We start from the raw sequence: 18,583 nt of genomic DNA on the forward strand, positions 1-18,583 counted from the left end.
AAATAAGTAAACCAAAGAGGGTAGTAGCGGGTTGGGTTACTTAAACAGGAGGGAAAAAAGCTTTTTTATTTCAGTTGTTGGTGGATAGCTATTTAAGTAGCGTTCAAAACATGAGCTATGAACAATGAATGAGGTAGTATATTAACATGCCATTGGTATGTTTTGGGCTGAAGAATATATTACATTAACACAGCTAATTTGTCTTGGTTTTATGTGTTTTTATCAAGGTACAACTCATTTTGGTTATTTTTTCAACTTGTATACATTGTGTACTTTTTTATTATCTTTGTAAGCTGTGCTTATATGACTTTTTTAGTTCTTCTGTTTTTCTTGGTGTCAATGAACTGGCTTTCATGTTGTTTTTTGCTTTTTTTTATCTGTTGCTTATTTTGAGCTCTGAAGCAAACCTACAGTATGAGTACTTTCCATCTTGTAAAGTTTACATTGGCTTTTTAATTGTTCTCTGTTGATGTTATTGTTTGTGTAACACTTAACTGCATGACGCAGAGTGTAGTTATATGGCATTAATAGCTGCACCGGAAATCTGTAACCTTCTTGTTCCCTCCAGTTGTTATTATTGCCTCCCATAAAGCAAAGATAAACTCATACAGAAAGGATTGTACAATACTACTATGATACCACTGTTGAAACAATTGCATATACTCATATCATAACATTGTGTAATTATGAAGTGGCAATTTTTATCTGACTGGCCCGTGCCTGTTTTTATAGGCGTACAGTGCATTTTTGTAAAGAAGGGCCTGAAAAGCTGCAAAAACATTACCAACTGTAAGGTATATTTTGTTTTTTTGTGGGTTTTTTTTGGCAACTTTGATTTCCATTTTGTGTATGGTCATTGGATTTGTGTTTCCTCATTTACTTATTTTGGAATAAAAAAAGCAATACATGTAGCTCTAGTCAAACCAAAATTAAAAAATCCGTCATTATTTTACTCGCTTTACAATCACTAAGACCCCATTCATACTCATTTAGCAGGACCTCTTCATGGCATCTTCCCTAAATGTCATATTCCAGTGTACAAGCAACGAGAACAATAATATGATGAAAAGGCAGGCATTTGGTGAATACACATAAACATCTCATAGTGTTCTTCAAATGGATTCATACGAACGCTGATTGATATTTGACCCTTTCCTGTGACTCTTGGCTACCAGGCTGCAGAGTCTCAGGGACGAGGAGTCATTCGGTCACAGCGGCTCTTCAAAGAGCCCGAGGGAACCAGGGGACTGTTCATTTGGCTCCTTCGGCACAGGGGTGACAAAAGGCTCCTTTCATGAGGGGAAAAAACAGTGGAAACTCTGTACTAAGGAGTTAATCACGCGCTGCATATGTGTCCTCTTTTGGCAGGGGTATAGCAGGACCGGGCCACAAGGCAGGGAAGGAGCATGAGTGGATGGATATAAGGATGGATGGATAGGTCATGTGATGGGTAATTGGAAGCAGAAGGCGAAGCAGCTTTGTTTTAGGTTTTACTCCTTTTGACACAGTGATTTAACTTGATGTGTACATGTGGTGGGGATCATACGATAATGTTGAGTTGTATGAAATTCTTTTAGAGCTGTAGACCTTGAGTTGGATGTATCATCCACTTTTGGACTCGTCAGTGACTTGCCTATTTTGATTAAGCCTTGTCTGGATGTTAACTACTAATGGATGCAGATATGACCTTTTACAGACCATTCTAAGAAGATAAAAGCCATTAAAAGTTCTGCCTTTTCTTGTTTTTAGACCAGATCAAACAGTTTAAGTACCTCTATTGATGTGCCTGAACAACTATTGGATGGATTGCAAAGAAATGTTGTTGGGACATTCATGGTCACCAGAGTATAAACCCTGATGACGTTGAGTAAACCTCTGATTTATCCTCTAGCATCAACATGACCATTACTTTTTTTTTTTATCAAAATGTCTGAACAACTATTGGACGGATGGACGCTCACGGTCCCCAGAATTAATTGTTTGTTTCCTCATTAATATTGTTCTTATAAAACTATAATGACATTCGCATCAGCATCAGCTGCATTGTATATTTTGTGCTAATCTGCAAATGTTATGCAAATGTTAGCATGCAAATGTTAGCATGCAAACACCCGGAAGTAAGAATGGGAACATGGTGAATACAATTCCTGCTAATGTTTAGAAAAGTAAAATTGCAACATGCTTCATTTAGCTCAAATAATGCCAGCATGGTCTTTAATAAGTTGTTCCAGTTTGTGCCTTGTTTTGGATCTTGTGTTGAGTCTGACTCAAGTACCACAACCTTGATGTCTCCCAATCAATCTTCCGTTTAAGTTCATAGACAACAACCTTCCCGAATCATTCCATCTTTCATGTGACCGTGGCTTGAAGTCTGATTTATTGCCGGGACGACAAAGAATGTTGACACAACTGCCTCCATCTGCCCGTCCTCAACTCGCAGATGGAGAAAATACTCAGCTGAGCATACCGACACATGCTCTCTGGCTTTTCATCCTTCACATGTTGTGGGAAAGTCACAGCTTGTGCTTTGCGTGTCATTTCCAAGATGAACTGTGTGGATTTAGCGTGTGTCTGACTTTTGATGGATTTCTGCGCCTGCTGCTTTTTAAATGGATTTAAATGTGAGAAGCCCGTGTGTGACTCGTGGAACATGAATCCGCTTTTGACGCTGCAACACAAAGGAACACAAAGGAGCGACTATATAGGATATTGCAAAAACGTGGTCAAAAAGTCAGTGTTAGGAGTCTGTGATCGGGGGTTCAATGACATGTGGGCTGCCAGTCTAAACATGACTTGGAGCAGGGGCGCTCTCGGTGTGCCAAGTCTATAGAAGCAGCGAGGCTTTAAACTCAGGCCCCGTGAGTCAGCCAAAAGCCCTGGACTCAGAAAACCTATTCCAGTCCCTGTGTTTCCACGGCAACGGGAACAGATTGGAGCCACATCTGGTAGCCATTTCAGTCCCTGCAAGAAGAGGAAGAAAGAAATTTATGAGTGAGGGGGGAAAAGACAAATATTTTCTGCAATGCAAAGCAGAAAGAAAGCGGAGTCGGGTTGCACTTGAAAGGGGTTGAAAATATTAATTCTACCGCAGACTCGTTCAAGAGCAGCTTTTCTGCGCCCGTGTAAGTTCCGGATAACGGGTTGAGCTTTACTCCGTTTGAGTTGAACTCAGAGTTGAGAGGCATTCAGTGGAAAGTAACTTCTCCTAGCGTGCATGGATATATATGCTCAAGAAACAATGCCATGATTTCATGTGGTCATAGAAAGCAATTTGTTTCTGTGCAAATCCCCTTGTTTGTTTTGAAAACTTATTGCTGAAATGCTGAGATATTTCTTGAAAAAAAAGGCAATGTAACAGTCTGAGGTTTTGACGCTTACAATTGAAGAGTAGCTTTTTGTTCCAGTGTTCAAACCGCCGACTCACTATCTGACATAGATGTGTCTACTACAGCACACTCCCTCCCCAATGCAGTCATATCTGTCTGCTTCTCTGCATCAGTAACGACCAGAGGAGATTTGAAAATGCTGTTTTTATTTTTTTTGTCTCTTATCCCTGTCGACGCGCTGTCTGCGAGAAACACGGTCTAATTGCAGCCCTCCTCACACGTTAAATGTTGTTTCTCAGCACTGTGGAAATGCAGTAACTATGAAATGACATTTACTGGAAATGGAGCTGGTGCTTTTCTTCAGCCAAAACCACTGAGAACTGAGGTCAGCGCATAACCAGAATGGGGAGGAGAGGCAGCACCAGCATCAAATGTGTGTTTATAGATTCCCAGTGACATCTGCTCACTTTGCGATTCAGGACCGCCATTTTAATAGAACCCAAAACTCCTTCGCAAGGGCCGGCGACCAAGAAAAAGCCGCTCTTACTGCACAAATTAAGAGCAACCACACAATAAACCGACCTCCCAAATAGATGCTCAGACAAACTGGAGAAGTTGTTAAACAAGGTCAAAAGAGCTGAAAGTCAGTTTGGGATCGGCTCCACTCCAGGTCAACGTACGGCTTTTTACTTGATTTACATGTCAGACTACTTTTCTAAGATGATGGTGCATGTCTCAGTGTTGGGACGTGTAGCTTCTGGAATACACACACACACACACACACACACACACACACACACACACAAACACACATGCACACAGTTTTCATCTTGACAAGTTCTATAAATGTGGAAATACAAATGAATAGAAAAAGCCAGAAATGTAATTAAGCCACAGTTGATCTCTCTCTCTCTCTCTCTCTCTCTCTCTCTCTCTCTCTCTCCCCTCTCTCTCTCCCTCTCTCTTTCAGCCTTTCTCTCTCTCTCCCTCGCTTTCTCTCTCTCTCTCTCTCTCTCTCTTTCCCTTCCCTTTTCTTTCACATAAAGGGGTGTGCAAAAAGTTGTCTGGAGCTTCAAATTGGCCTGGATTTTTCCCCCCCTTTGTCAGCATATTTCTATGGAATGAGTGTATTAGTGGGGAAGATTTGGATGGCTAATAGAAAGCAGATCAGTCAGATGCTTTTTCTTTCTTTTCTTTTCTCTCTTTTCCTTTCTTTCTTTTCAAACTCTCTCATGTTTTTTCATCAGCCTACTTTCCTCCTTCCTCATTCACTCCCTCTTCCCTCCCTCCCCCCATCCTTTATTCCCTCACACACCCATCCATCCGCTATCTGTGCAGTAAAGTGGGACTTCAGACTTCATAATGTGGCTTGAGGTTTCAGCTTTCACATAATTCCACAGGCTGATCCAACGTTTTTTCTTTTTCCCCCTCATTGCTTCTCACTCACTCCAACCTAGAGCAGCGGAGAGAGAGAGAGAGAGAGAGAGAGAGAGAGAGAGAGAGAGAGAGAAAGAGAGAGAGAGGGAGAGAGAGAGAGAGAGGGAGAATGCTGCTGCCTTATTCCAGATATTGAGACGGAAAATGATCACAAGACAAAATGTGTCTGCCCAAACCCAAGGAAAATAAGCAGATGTCTTATGTTTTCATGCACTGAACCCCAACTGTCCCGACAATCAGGCCTGTCTGCGACCGACGAACTGTAGCGTACAACAGCTTTGTTGTTCGAGACGCAAACTTACACTCCAAATATCCTTTTTTTTCTCAGAAACACATGTCGATGCAGAGTTTTACTCCTGCAAGAAGATTTCCCTGTTTTTCAAACCGCCTCAGATTTGCTTTGTGACTCACAGGCCATGCAGGTCAAGCTTATTCACACCCTTCTTATCCACGGCCCATGTGGTTGAACTCCGTTGGATAACAGCCTAACAGAGGCACGCCTTTGCTTTCATATGGATGGCAGGGTATATGTTTGTGTCTCCAGTTGCAGTGCACCGGCATGTGAAGGAGAGTGTTCGCTGTATATTTACCGTCACCGTGGCAGTGTGCTGGTGTGTACCCGACCCTTACAGCCCTGTTCTACTTCACAGGACAACACTGGAGCCATTATGGGGAGCCATGTGTTTCTGATTACCCAGACACAGATTAGAGGGAGGGGAGCAGCGGTTGCTGTCTGCCGGCCCGCCGGCTCCACTGATGTGGCCAGCAACTGGACACCCGTCGGGGCAAATCTCTCCGCTGCCGTAGGCCCCTTCCCACCTCTACGGCAAACCTTCACGTCCGCTATGATGTCACCGCGAGGCCCAACTATCGCCTTATCCTGTTCCCTATTTAAACATGCCAACACTTGAAATGATTCCCACTTGACCTACATATCGTGCAAAAAGCAGCACGCTGTCACTGCTGTATTCTTGAAAAATGAGCTCTCGCTGCGAAATCGTAAACACTGTTGTAGCTCTCGCATGTGACCACAGAAGACATGGGTCGGGTTTTTTCGTTGCTTCGGCAATGTGATACTCATTTGACCTACAGGGAAACAGGGAAACATTTTGGGGGATTGACCCCCTTCTGGGGCGGCAGGTCAGGGTCAGAGTGTTAGGATCAATGATTTGCAGGACACTTTGGTACGGGGACTATACATTAGCAAAGCACCTGGACCCAGACTGTTAGACTGATGGGACACTAGCTTTCAAAAGCACAAGTACTTACTGATCCTAACTTACAAAAATACTTTTAAAATATTACATCCCAAACATCAGAAGTGATTATACATGAAATCCTTTAAGGAGTTTCATTCAAAATTCAGAGCACAAGTGATTGAGGGATTGCCTCTACGCGGCACTCAACATGGCGTTGGTTAGAAGCTAACAGTGCGAGCAGAGCAAACAGTGCAAATAACGACACCTGTGCTGACAGAGATAACACAGTTTACCTAAACAAGATTAATGAAGACCGGTTTTGATTTTCAAGGCGTAAAAAGGAGTAAAAACCTACCATGATGCCATGAATGCAAGTATGCACAACAAGGCTGTACATTTGGACACGTCATTCAAGAGCTTCAAATTCTATGAATGACTACTTTAGTGACATATTTGTTGTCGTGGAACAAAAAGGTGAAACTCTCTTCAGCTTGTGGAAAGCACAGACCTTATTTCAGGCATCGCATTCCTATTCGTTTTCATATCAATCATCTAACTCTTGGCAAAAAGCGAATATTTCCCAAAATGCCAGACTATTCCTGTAAGTAAAGTAATATCGCAGTCTAAGAAGTCTCTTAAAACTTAAGTACAGAAGTGTGTTGAAAGTATCTCAACATTATTGTTGTGTCTGGTTGAAGAGGAGATTAGTCCGTGACCTTCAGCCTTTTCTCACCTTCACCAACGACATAACAAAGGCCCTGCAAACAAGGTCACTGGCAGCAAAGCATCCTTGTCATCCGTGTCTGTGCAACACAGATCCCCGGCCAAGGCCAGCATCGTCTTGCAGCCTTCTGCGGCCGCCCTGTGTGCGGAGGATTGGAGACACTTATTTTAGGTCGTGGGTTCAAGCCCACCACCGCAAGCTAAATCAAACTCAGTGACGTCCGCATTTACTCTGTGAGCTGTAAATATGCTTACGGTTGGTGTCACGCAAAGACGCTTCTCTCAATCGCCCTTTTTGTTGTTTTAATTCAACATTTACTTCACAATCATGAAAAACTAAAAGCTGCAGGTTAAAAATGAACTGAATGAAACAAGTGTGTCTCTCCATGTGTTCACTCTCTCCTAGGGGAATAATACAATGACCGCACTGTCGGTTCTTTTTTTTCTTAACCAAATGTGACGCTATTTTAAGTGTTGTGCTGCACAAACTAAGTTTCCAAGTCGAGTAAATATTGTTTTGAACCCAGTGTACAGTATACGGCGCATCACACTCCCATTGTATTTTTATTGAATGAAGCCCTCCACATGGCCTTTACTTCTTTCAACACTGCCTCTCTTCGTTATAAGCAGACTGGAGCGCAGCAGGCAGACAGGCAGCAGGCAGCAGGCTCTCCTCTCCCCTCCCCATGTTGCCCCGAGGCTCCAGGCAGAAAAGCACACACACACACACACACACACACACACACACACACACAAAGATACCTGTTTATACTCAAAGTTATATCTTTATTCATCTCCCTTGGTCATCCTTAAACATATAAATACACGTCTCCCCCTAAAGCGCAGAGAAATAGACACCGGAGTTGAGCATTTCTCACAAATGGTCGTGCACATCGTAAGACAGCAGACACACAAACTATACTGTCCCGCCGGCTGGTCGGCAGCATCCGGTGCTTTGGAGAAACAGGAAGTGTGTGCGTCTTCGTAACAAGCTCTCCGAGGGAGGCAGGATTACAGTGAGGTGTTTTAGCGTTTGATCTTTTTGCCAGCTGCAAGTGTTGCAATTTGCAGAACTCCTACTGGAGGGGAAAAAGTTACTAATAGTTCTAATTTTGCAAACGTCTTGGTCGTCTCTACGTCTCTGTTCCGTAACCCTCTCGTTATAAACGGCTGCATTTTCCCCTTTGTCAGCAAATTTATAGTAACAACATCCCCTTTTTTGGCGTGCACCAGATGATGTAAGCTGAAACATGCTGAATGTGAGCACATATGGTATGCATCCACACATATAGAGTCAGCCCCACCCCCACTGCTCATTGTGCTTTCTCCCCTCTCTCATCGGCTCTTCCTTTCTTTCTCTCAATCAACTATATCGGTTCCTCCAGGCCCGATCGTGCATTGTGAGAAACAGTAGTGGAGCTTTAAAACGCAAAGTTCCAAACGTTAAATAAATAAATAAAAATAGAGGAGGAGAAGTATATAGGCCCACGGATTTACAATGGCTGCCAAGGGGAGGAAACCCTGTTAAAAAAGGGGGACTGTTTTACTGCCATTTGACACATAATCTCAAATAGTACATGCAGAGCGCAGGACTCTGAGCTGCAGAGCTCTGTGTCTGGAAAAGATAGAGGCAGAGAGATGGTTTGGCTTCGGCATTCCGGGCAGGAATGATTTATTTTAGTTGGAAACATAATTGTCTGTGGCTACGGATTCACAAGTACACTTTACCCGCCAAACTGCCTCAAAATGTACATGTGGGTGTTGCTGCTCTCTTGTGGTGACCTGATGCATTTGCTTTCTTTCTTCTTCTTTTTCCAGAGCCCAGAAGTTGTGTAAACTTGGAGGGCAGAGATGTTTTCCCCCTTCAGGGTGTGCTGCGCTGTCATGAGGTCTGATTTCATACACGAGTACACAATGGAATTATACATTTCCCCTCATGCAACACAGTGAGAACAACACAATGCACTGGAGGTCTGTCGTGTTATTCGTTGTTTCCGTTGTTGATGTTCTGGCCTGCAAAACTACTTTAGGAAACAGAATGCATTGGAATTTCAAGATTTATTTGGGCAGAAACCTCCAGGACACGATGATATCATTGATTTTATCTGCAGATATAATTTAGAGTTAAAGGAATACTTTCATTTTCTGGGAGAATGCTACATATCTGTGTAGCGTCTCGAGGAAGTCACTGCGGGTTGGCAAGAAAGAGTTACGACATGCATGAAATAAAAAATAAGAATGTTCATAACTGAGATTTAGAGGTGTTGGTGGCTGTTTTAACTAGTTATTCCCCCCTTGTTCCCTTCCTTCTTCATGGTATAGCTACTACTAGGAACATCCATTTTGTGTGGATGTTGGTGGCCCCCGTGGACAAAGGTGGTCGTGTCTCTGAGCAGCGTTTATAAAACGTCTTGTTTTACTGCGGCAGGGTCTAACAGTCTACCCAGTCCTGGTTCTGGTTCTCCCGTGCCTCCCTTCCCTCCAGTGAGCCCAGAAATACGGCCTGGGGTCTCCAGCAAAGTGGTGTCGGTGTTTGATCCCAGTGGGGACCGGCAGAGCCGCAAGGTGAAACCGATCGCTGCCGGAGGCCCCGCTGGGGTTCCTGTTGAACCTCTGGGCCTAAATTTGGTCTTATTCGGCGAGGAATCGTACCCGATGGCCAGAATTAAGAACAAAGTTCAATATGGGTTTCTAAACAACCTACAATGTTCAAATGTGTTTCTTAAGTCTTTCTTAAGAGTGTCAGTTTCTGGTGCAAAAAGTTGAGAAAAGTTTTGTTGTACATTTGTGAATATCATACTTTACATGTTGCATGGAGTGATGTGCTGATATGCAGCAGCTATGATAGCGTGGCTGGCGCTTAGTGGCCATCAACCAGCTGCAACTTTAACTGTATGGGAAAAAGTGATAAGAGCACAGATGTTGCTCTGGACCCCTGATGACATCTGATGTGGAAGAAACTATAAAACATGAAGCCAGGGGCCTCTGCATGGCCTCTGTGAGATCAAAAACAGCCTAATAACTATACGACAACTGCCAACACAACGATACGGCTAACCTGTGACCTACTTCTCTGTTTATAAAGACTGTGTGGCAGAAAAGCAACGAGAAAAAGTGAGACACATCTAGCACAGGAGGGCACTGCCCCCCTACAGGAATGTGTCATGGTCGTGTCCACCCTGAGAAACTGTCCATGTGGATTAAAGGGTTAGATGCTGTTGGTAATAACTTAGGCGAAAGCACTTGAGGATACTTGTGAGAGAAAAAATAAAATAAAGATGTGGGCCTTCTTGGTGCTCACTTTGGCCCTCAGTGTTTGCGCATCAGACCCCAACAACGACACGGCGGTCGAAGAAAAGCTCGACGTCGCCAGAGGTAAACTGCTGGTGAGTACAGATAGACATCTGAACTGCATGTCTTATCATGTCCTTAGAATATATACAGGAGGACAAAGTAAGAAACCTGTTTCTGGCACTTTTGATCCCACGAAGCAGGAAGCGTGTGCGACACTATTTGCTTTAACGACCGTCTTCCTGTCGTCCCTGCAGGCTCCCAGTGTGGTCGGATGAGGCATAAAGAAAATGCCCGAGCTCCATCTTTTTCTTATGGAGCGCTGGGCTTTATAGTATCCTTGTGCTTATCTGCTCCTCAGACCTGATCTTCAAGAAAAAAAAAGGACACGCCACAGATTTTTCTCATGACCTCTTTCATGAGCAAAACACTGTTTCTAAGCATGTTGCCAAGTCTGTTGCCAGCTCTGTGAGCTTTTCCAAAACGCTTCTAAGTAGCAATCATGTTGAGTGAGCCTTAAAAGTACAGCGAAAAACAGATGGATGTGCTTTATTCTGTTGTTTCCCTTGATCCGCTCCATTCCCTTGTAGCCACAACCTGGAATACGACTCGTCGGAGGAGAAGAATCCCCGTCTGATATTCTATAACGAAAAGGACGAGGTTGTGAAGGTGAGATGTGAGTTCGGGGATCTTTTTGCACATCCGCCGTGTGATGGGGCTTATCTGGGGAGCTCCAGGATGTCGAGACACATTCAGTAATAAGGCTGCTGTATCTGATCTCAGATCCTCCGTCAGATACCAAGTCACACAGACCCGAGTGTGTGTTTGAAAGAGTGAAAATAAAATATAGAAAACAGACGGCAAGAAACGGGGAGAGTTAGGCAGTATATGAATTGGAGTTTCTGACAGAGGAGCAATATTTTGTACTGAAATAACAGCATGCTGGTATGAATTTTAACACTCCTATGCCCCGAAATTACAATTGTTCAGTGTTTCCCACTGAGTTTTACTCTTCGTCAGTCAAAAAGCCCATGAATCTGCATTTAGGCCAGAATAAGACAATAAACCTCTCCACTGAAACTAATACTGATACATTTATTTGGGGTCAGCCTCTCTTATATGCACAAAGAGCCACTGCTGTGGTTTTATAGTCAACTGTTCTCATACTTTACTGCTTTCATGAGGTTTTCACCTATTATTTTCCCTCATAAAGCCAACAGTAGGAGTATTTCTTTTGTCACATTAAGAGTCTAATGTTTCTTGTTTTTATTTATTGTTTCATAATGTGGGCGCCCTTTGAGACTGTAATTTGACTTTATATGAAGATTCATTCCAGACACTAAATTATTGAAAGCAAATAAAGGAAAATAAATGTGCAGAATTGGACCTATAAATGAGACTGAGCAAGTTTGAATAAGAATTAATAAAACCAAATGAATGTATCGGAATAAACAAAAGTGAATCCGAATGTATTGTAAGTTTGCAAACACATACTGCTCTGCAACAATGTAACTTACACTGCATATAGCTGCATTTAAACCTGAAACCATGTGTCCAAATGCATATGGGGCTGTGAACGTGTGTGTGTGTGTGTGTGTGTGTGTGTGTGTGTGTGTGTGTGTGTGTGTGTGTGTGTGTGTCAGACTGTTCCCGTGAAGAAAATGAAGGCAGAGGAGATCAGCAGCTTGTTGGACTCACTGGGTTTCTACAAGAGGTCCCAGAAAGGGGAAGAGGTGCCAGAGGAGTTCCAGCATTTCCCCTTGCGGCCCCCCAGGGACGAGCTGTGATGACACCTGGTGGCCGAACTCTGCCGCTGCACCCGCGGTCACATTAATGACGAGTGGGGCCGCAAGGCCAAAACTAAGGGCCAGGCACCATTCCGAGGACTCGCTGGCTGAGTGCAGCGTGCAGTGTGTTGGTCAATGCTGTGTCACTCTATTTATATGCTTTAAAATAAAATCCAAAAGGCTGTAAAAGACCTTAATGAGAGGATTGATGCTTTTTTTTTTGCCTGATGTTTCTATACTATCGACCTGGAATGGTATTTATAAAAACAGGACAGAATATTAACACATTGAAAACAGAAATATTAGTATTTTGAGAAGAAATCTAGCTCTCCTTTTTCATTAATATATATATTTGTATTATTACTATGGTGGTCCCTATTCTATTTCTGCAAAACTTAAAGGGACAGTCCAGCCATATGGACAATATGGCACTTGGCTTGTGATGCTCAACGGGCCTCAAACTCAACAGCAATGTCTTTTTGCAGAGATCATGTCTTGGTTACTCAAGATTCGAAAGACAAAAACTATGCAGCTCACACCAAAACTATTGCGATTGATAGTAAATAGCACTCCAGTATGTATATTTAGAATTATGAACTGTCCCTTCAAATAAATACGAAAAATTCTTGAGATAAACAAATCTACTGTGCATCATAAACAGCCACTTACTGCCTCACAAACCGCCATGCTGCTGTCTCCCCCTAATCCTCAGCCCGCCTCCCTCGCTATAATCTGATTAGCAGTGCAGTCTGCCAGCGCGTGTCTCTGTGTGTCCATTTGTATCCTCCATGCATTCGTGTACTTGTGTGACTTAAGACGAGGAGGATTGGCAGCAGACACTGGAACACAAAACACAGTTTTGGACCGTTATCGCTTCCGGACCCGTCGGCTCGGTCATGGTCACCGGCTCTACCCACAATGCCTGTGTTTTACTCACCTGTCCCCGAGAGCCTGCAGATGGGTCTGGCCTACATGGGAGGCTCTGTGTTCACCAACAACAGGACAGCAGACAGCGACTTCAGGGAGCAGGAGGACGCCTCTGGTTGGTCACTGCTTCCACACACTGTTTTACAACATTAGTATATTATAGTCCACTACTGTACAATGTTAAATAGCATTGTAAAATACATTATTATATAGAAAAGGGAGAACATACATGGAACATGTATTATTATGTGTTCATTATTAGTTTATATAGTCCAACATTGACTTGACTTGTCATGATCATTTTTAAGACAGTTTCTATTGACATGTTTATTGAATTTTCATTATATGATGTTCCTGTGATAAATAATGCATGTTTTGGTCTTTTTAAACATGTTTTACCGGCCTTATGTCACTTTAAAAAAGTTATGACAAAGTTCTAATTTCCTGACCCCATCAATAGCTGAAAAACGCTGCTTTCTGGCTGCGCTCTGCTTACTTTTAAAAACCTTTGCAGTGTCGGTAATTGTGGATAAGTTATAATAGTGTACTTACCCTCTGTATACGAGGTCTGCAATCTAAATGGTGGAAACTTGCATTCCAAGCAACTGATGGTAACACTTCATAATAACTGCACTCTACGAGGCATTAGTTAAGTATGAGTAAACACTATATTCATCATTTATAAAGCACTGTTCCACACTTTATAAATGATGGATTCACCATTTGTGAATTGAGTATTATATAATGCTTCATAGCGTGCAGTTATTATGAAGTGTTACCGAGCCAGGAAAAATATATACGGTTACATAGTAACACTTTGTAATTCATATAATATAATTTACAAATGGTGAACCCCTCATTTATAAAGTGTGTAACAAATCTTTATAAATGATGAATTAAGGGTGTCCTCATACTTAACTAAAGCTTCATAGCGTGCACTTATTATAAAGTCTTACCCAACTGTCTGCTATGATGAGTTCAAGAAAACATGAATATCACAGATGTAATGAATATGTCGTCTTTAAGTAGCCTATCTGTTGGTATTTGTCTTGCAGTGGTGAACGAGCTGGTGTCTCACCTTCCCCTCCAGATGCTTCTGTACTTCAACATGTTTTATTTTCCCTGTTGGTGGTTCTCTGCTGTCTTCATGTTGGAAGTAAAGGTTAGTTGGATGGCGGGGAAGCAATCATAAAACACACCAGAGATAAATTCTTTTAAAAGTGGGGGTCATTCAACTCGCTGGCAAAATGCAAATATATATATATATTCTTTTTAGATCTTTCAATTGTTGATTTATGAGAGGAATTTTCAACACCAAAAACAATAACACCCCCTCATATGTGTTTGTGAATAGATGAGAGGAAAGAAAGCACTCTGTGGAATGAGCTAGACATTGCCAGAGGTAATACACACAAGGCAAGGAGGTAGGATTAATGATGCAAAGATAAGAAAAGACAAATAAATGAATAGAGCAAAACAACATACTGTGTGCTTTGCAAGAGGGGAACCAGGACTCCAGCAGGAGGTGCAGGGTGTTGGTGCAGTGCAGCATGCTCAGCCAGTGGGAACAGAGTTGAGCTGGAGGGACCGAACAGCCACACAAGGAATGTTCATTTCAGTTGCTCTTCGTTCACTTCTCTCTTGGTCCAAAGGATAGAAGAAGAAAACAATAGTTTCCTATTAGTTTGGGGTTCGTATAGGTCCAATCCTAATCTCCACCCTTACGGACTCACGGACTTTGAGACACGCTCCCGCTACTGCATAAAAACTTAAAGTATAAAATAAATACACAATTGTACACAACATTTTAGTCACGTGATATGTTGCAGCAAAGTGCCGTCCCATTCATATTTACATAATTTCAAGCCCTCACAGCCTCTCACACTCAACCATTACTGCAGGTGACGTCAGTAAGTCCCTGAGGGTTTGAGGGCTTAGGGGTGTCAATATATAACCAGGAAGTGTAAACATCTGATCACAAGGATTTATCGGTATCTCATTTATAGAATAGTCACGTTATTGCATCATTAGTGTCAAACATATTAAAATCAGAAGACGGTTTATTCTGCTGGAGAGCAATTCATGCAGCGCCTCCCCGACAGAACTTTCTTGGTAAAACTCAAATGGATGGCAGCCGATATACAACACAAAGTTTTCCAACAGAAAGCATTTGTTTGTGGTCTTTTTATTAAATAACTTTTCAATAATTCTCCCCCATAAAGTAGGCTACTATGACACACCTCCCTGAGGACCCTCATGTTTTATGATCAGGCTGCTCGTGTGTTCTACCCCAATGATACAAGGCGTGACAGCTCCTCTTTTAACCCTCCTCGGATCGAGCCAGGGCGCCGTATCTTTAGCTGTGTTTGTCTGCACATTGCACAAGTAAAAGAAGATGTCATACTCTACCTATACCTGACATCCCCCGCTATGCTTTATTTTCAGTTCTATTATCTTCCCGGGTACTACCAGGCTCTGCTCACAACGGGGATGATCCTCCTCACGGTCGTTGAAGTGGTGCGACTCTATCTGGGCTACATTGGCAACCTCAAAGAAAAGGTAATTCAAACCAACATCCTCCGTGAAGCACCACTCAGAGCTCTTTTGTGGACTAGTCTCCAGGATAACGCAGCGGAGGAAGTGTCTGCTGAAGCGTTCTGCCCTTGTGTGTAAACAATCAGTGTGTGTGTGTGTGTGTGTGTGTGTGTGCTTTCATGTGGATATAACTGAAGCACTTGATGCCTGACTGGTCTACTGTATCATTGCATCGCCTCAATCCAAAATTCTCCCTCCACCCCCTCACGCCCTGTCATCAGGTGCCAGAGCTGGCAGCCTTCTGGATCCTGTCTTTCATGTTCCAGCTGCCAGTGCTGCTGTTCTTCCTGACCGACGAGGGAATCATCATCCTGCCTCTAGAGAGAGCCGTCCACTCCCTCTACCTCCTCTTCCTGCTCGCCCAGATCCTGGCCTCGTTCCTGGCGCTCAGGACCATGACCCGAAAGCTCACCTTGCTCTTCCATCTGCGCCAGTTTGGCAAGGTGGAGAGCTTCCAGCACGCGGGGATGAGCCCCGTCTACGGGCTGCCCTACCGCCGCACTGTGCTGCCCATGTCACTCACCCATGATATGTACCATTAGAGCAGGGATTCCCAAAGTGTGGTGCGCGCACCCCCAGGGCTGCCTCTAGGGGGCGCGCGAGAGGAATTATTTATTTTTTATTTTTAATTTGCACATAAACAAACATTAACATTAAGGATTAAATATGGAACATAAAAACACATGACATCAGAGGAATGCAAGCAGACATCAGATATATATATATATATATTGTTTTGACAAAAACGAGTAAATAGATAAAACAATCTGAAAAATGTAATATCTAATATGACTGGCGTCCTTTTAATTGCATAATCTTGTTGCGCCTTGGTCTTCTGCCATAGAGTGCTGCAGGAATGAGTCATCAAACCCGGTTCCCTCGTCTCGAAGACAGTCGGTTTGTGGCATGTTGTTTTGGTGAGATACCTAAATAAAGGTCTCAAGAGGATATAAAATGTCTACAATTTGATCGTAGCCGTATGTTTATTGCTTTTTATGATGTTTTTGTTATAACCATTTCTTTCCTTTAGTGATGGCTTGTTATATCTGGCCACAGGGACTACGGTTGAAATTTAGCCTTAGCTAAGACTGACACATTTACCCCTGATGTGTGCGGTCCCTGTTCAAATAAATAAATGAAATGACAAAATGACAATATAAAATACAGTACATCTGTAAATACCAAAATTTGAGTCTCAAAAAAGGTGGGTACTAACAAGAGGTGTCATGAGATTACTTCTTCGCGCCTTCACAGCCTCGTCGTGTACTCACGCTTGTAGCCTGATGTTAGCTTCTTATTACTGCCAATTGTATTCGGGCTAAAAAAAATTAACTTGGTGAAAAAAATGTAAGAAAACTGGCTTCTGCAATAATCTAAATTCCAATGGACAAATCCCATCTGCATTTTGTCAATGGGGAGCCAATGCGATGCTAACATCTTGGGTTGGCCTCAAAAAAATACATCATCCCTGTAGCACGCAGAGAATTGGTGCCTCCTACTGCTTATCTTACCAAAAAAATCATGGTAGTGGATGGAAACATGCATTCTGCAATATGTGCTGTAAGTTTTCCAGAATGCCTTTCTGCTAAACTTGGTTGTGTCAATCTACGTATATACTGTATGTATTGTGACAGCATTGCATTCTGGTCCTTTGAGGCCACAAATGTGCCATATCTTCTGCATGACTTCTGATCGCTGGTGTTAAATGACATCCCTGGAATGAAGCCCCGTACAATTAGAACGCAACATTTACAGAAGATGAAAAACACCATTTTAGCCCCACTCTAAATGTCAAAATCTATCGCCGTGTCAGCCAAACACAGCGAAATACACCATCAAACAACAAAAGGGCCTCAGAAATACAAGGCGGCACATTGCCTGTAGCTGCTTTTATCAAAACATGTTCATGTTTCTCTCTTTTAATGATGATGGATGATGGAGGCTGAAGTGTCGGTAGAACAGAATAGTTTTTTTCTAAGGTAGTTTATTTGACCCCTGAGACAAGATTAGCAGGTACATAGAGCAACCTGTTATTTTGTTTCTGAAAGGAACAATGTGTGACTTCAACTTTAAAGTCTCCCTACTTATTTTTAAGGCAGTATATATAACAGTATATATAACAGGTTATACATCTACAGTATATATAACCATTACAGTCCCATGAGTGGGACGCAGGAATCAAATTTCATAAGGCCTTGAAAGTGAAAGAGTTTAAAACCTGACTGCAGCAGAATTGTGTTAAATATTTATGACCACACAGTGGCAGTCAGCGACCAGAGGAGAGATGGGGAGCGTTTGGCAGTGCTGCAAAGTCCAACAAAAATAGATTATCATGCCACACATGTGCTGATCCGTGGAAACCCTCTGGCAGTAGAATAAAGGCTATGCCTGTCCACACATGAATATGATGATGTATCATTTGATAATCTGGAACTCCAGGTCGAGATGGAAATCAATTTCATATCCTTTTGTCTGCACCTCTCTTTCCCCTGTTTTGGATCGAAACACTGCAGATGTCACTTGTTTTCACAGCAAGCTGACAGCTACTCTCCGGTGCTCTATTGTTTCTTTGCTGGTGAGACATTATGCTGGTTTCAACAAGCTGGTTATGGGGAGAGCCACAGATATCCTCTCTACTTTACATTCAGGATACAACCAGCCGCAGTGGCTGCTGCACTGTTCATGGAGAACAGAAAAGACAAAACACTCAGAGTGGAGGATATAATATGCTGGACACTTTATTTGGAAGTGGTTGCTCCAAAGATAACCCTAAACGTGAGGTCACTAATTGCTGCACAGATGAAACGTGTAAAAACCTATTTACTTTGCTTAGATCTATCTGTTGGTTGTCCTGAACACTGAAAAGGGTTGAAACCAGGCGGCAACCTCCATCAATGAAAAATGGAGCCAGAAGTGCCTGAAACTTGCATTCTCTCTCATGGCCACCAGGGGGCGACTCCTCTGGTTGCAGAAAGAAGTCTGATTGTAACGAAATCTATGAGAAAATGACTCTACTTCTCTCTTGATTTATTACCTCAGTAAACATCGGGAACATGAGTTTATGGTTTCAATCTCCAGATTGAAGTCATCTTCAATACGGCGTGACGTTCATTTCATAAATCACGGTCCCATTTAGAGGAAAACGGAAGATAGAGCAAGGTATGTTTTAGGGCATAGCTACTATGTGACTGACAGACTCAGCGGTCTGGGAGTCGTCTGTGTTTTTATCTGAGGACATTAACCCTGTGGGTTTTCAGTTCATGATAATTGTCACTTCTGGTTCCAAAAATCAAAAGAT

At 42.7% G+C, this 18,583-nt stretch overlaps 2 protein-coding genes across 2 annotated transcripts; both read left to right on the forward strand.

Moving 5' to 3' along the window:
* Positions 1–9,963: 9,963 nt before the first annotated feature.
* On the forward strand, positions 9,964–11,838 carry selenoe (selenoprotein e; the record flags this gene model as incomplete). The annotated part of the gene is made up of 4 exons (XM_079222497.1): positions 9,964–10,071; positions 10,234–10,310; positions 10,567–10,645; positions 11,620–11,838. The coding sequence occupies 4 exons, from the start codon at positions 9,964–9,966 to the stop codon at positions 11,761–11,763; spliced, it is 408 nt and encodes a 135-aa protein (XP_079078623.1). The 3' UTR covers positions 11,764–11,838.
* An 843-nt stretch (positions 11,839–12,681) lies between these two features.
* On the forward strand, positions 12,682–15,827 carry LOC306740454 (transmembrane protein 17A; the record flags this gene model as incomplete). The annotated part of the gene is made up of 4 exons (XM_079222610.1): positions 12,682–12,805; positions 13,746–13,852; positions 15,136–15,249; positions 15,507–15,827. 4 exons carry the CDS (start codon positions 12,682–12,684, stop codon positions 15,825–15,827), a joined length of 666 nt encoding a protein of 221 aa, XP_079078736.1.
* Between the last annotated feature and the right edge of the window lie 2,756 nt (positions 15,828–18,583).

Source organism: Taurulus bubalis, assembly GCF_910589615.1.
Source record: "Taurulus bubalis genome assembly, chromosome: 8".
Taxonomy (NCBI): Eukaryota; Metazoa; Chordata; class Actinopteri; order Perciformes; family Cottidae; genus Taurulus; species Taurulus bubalis.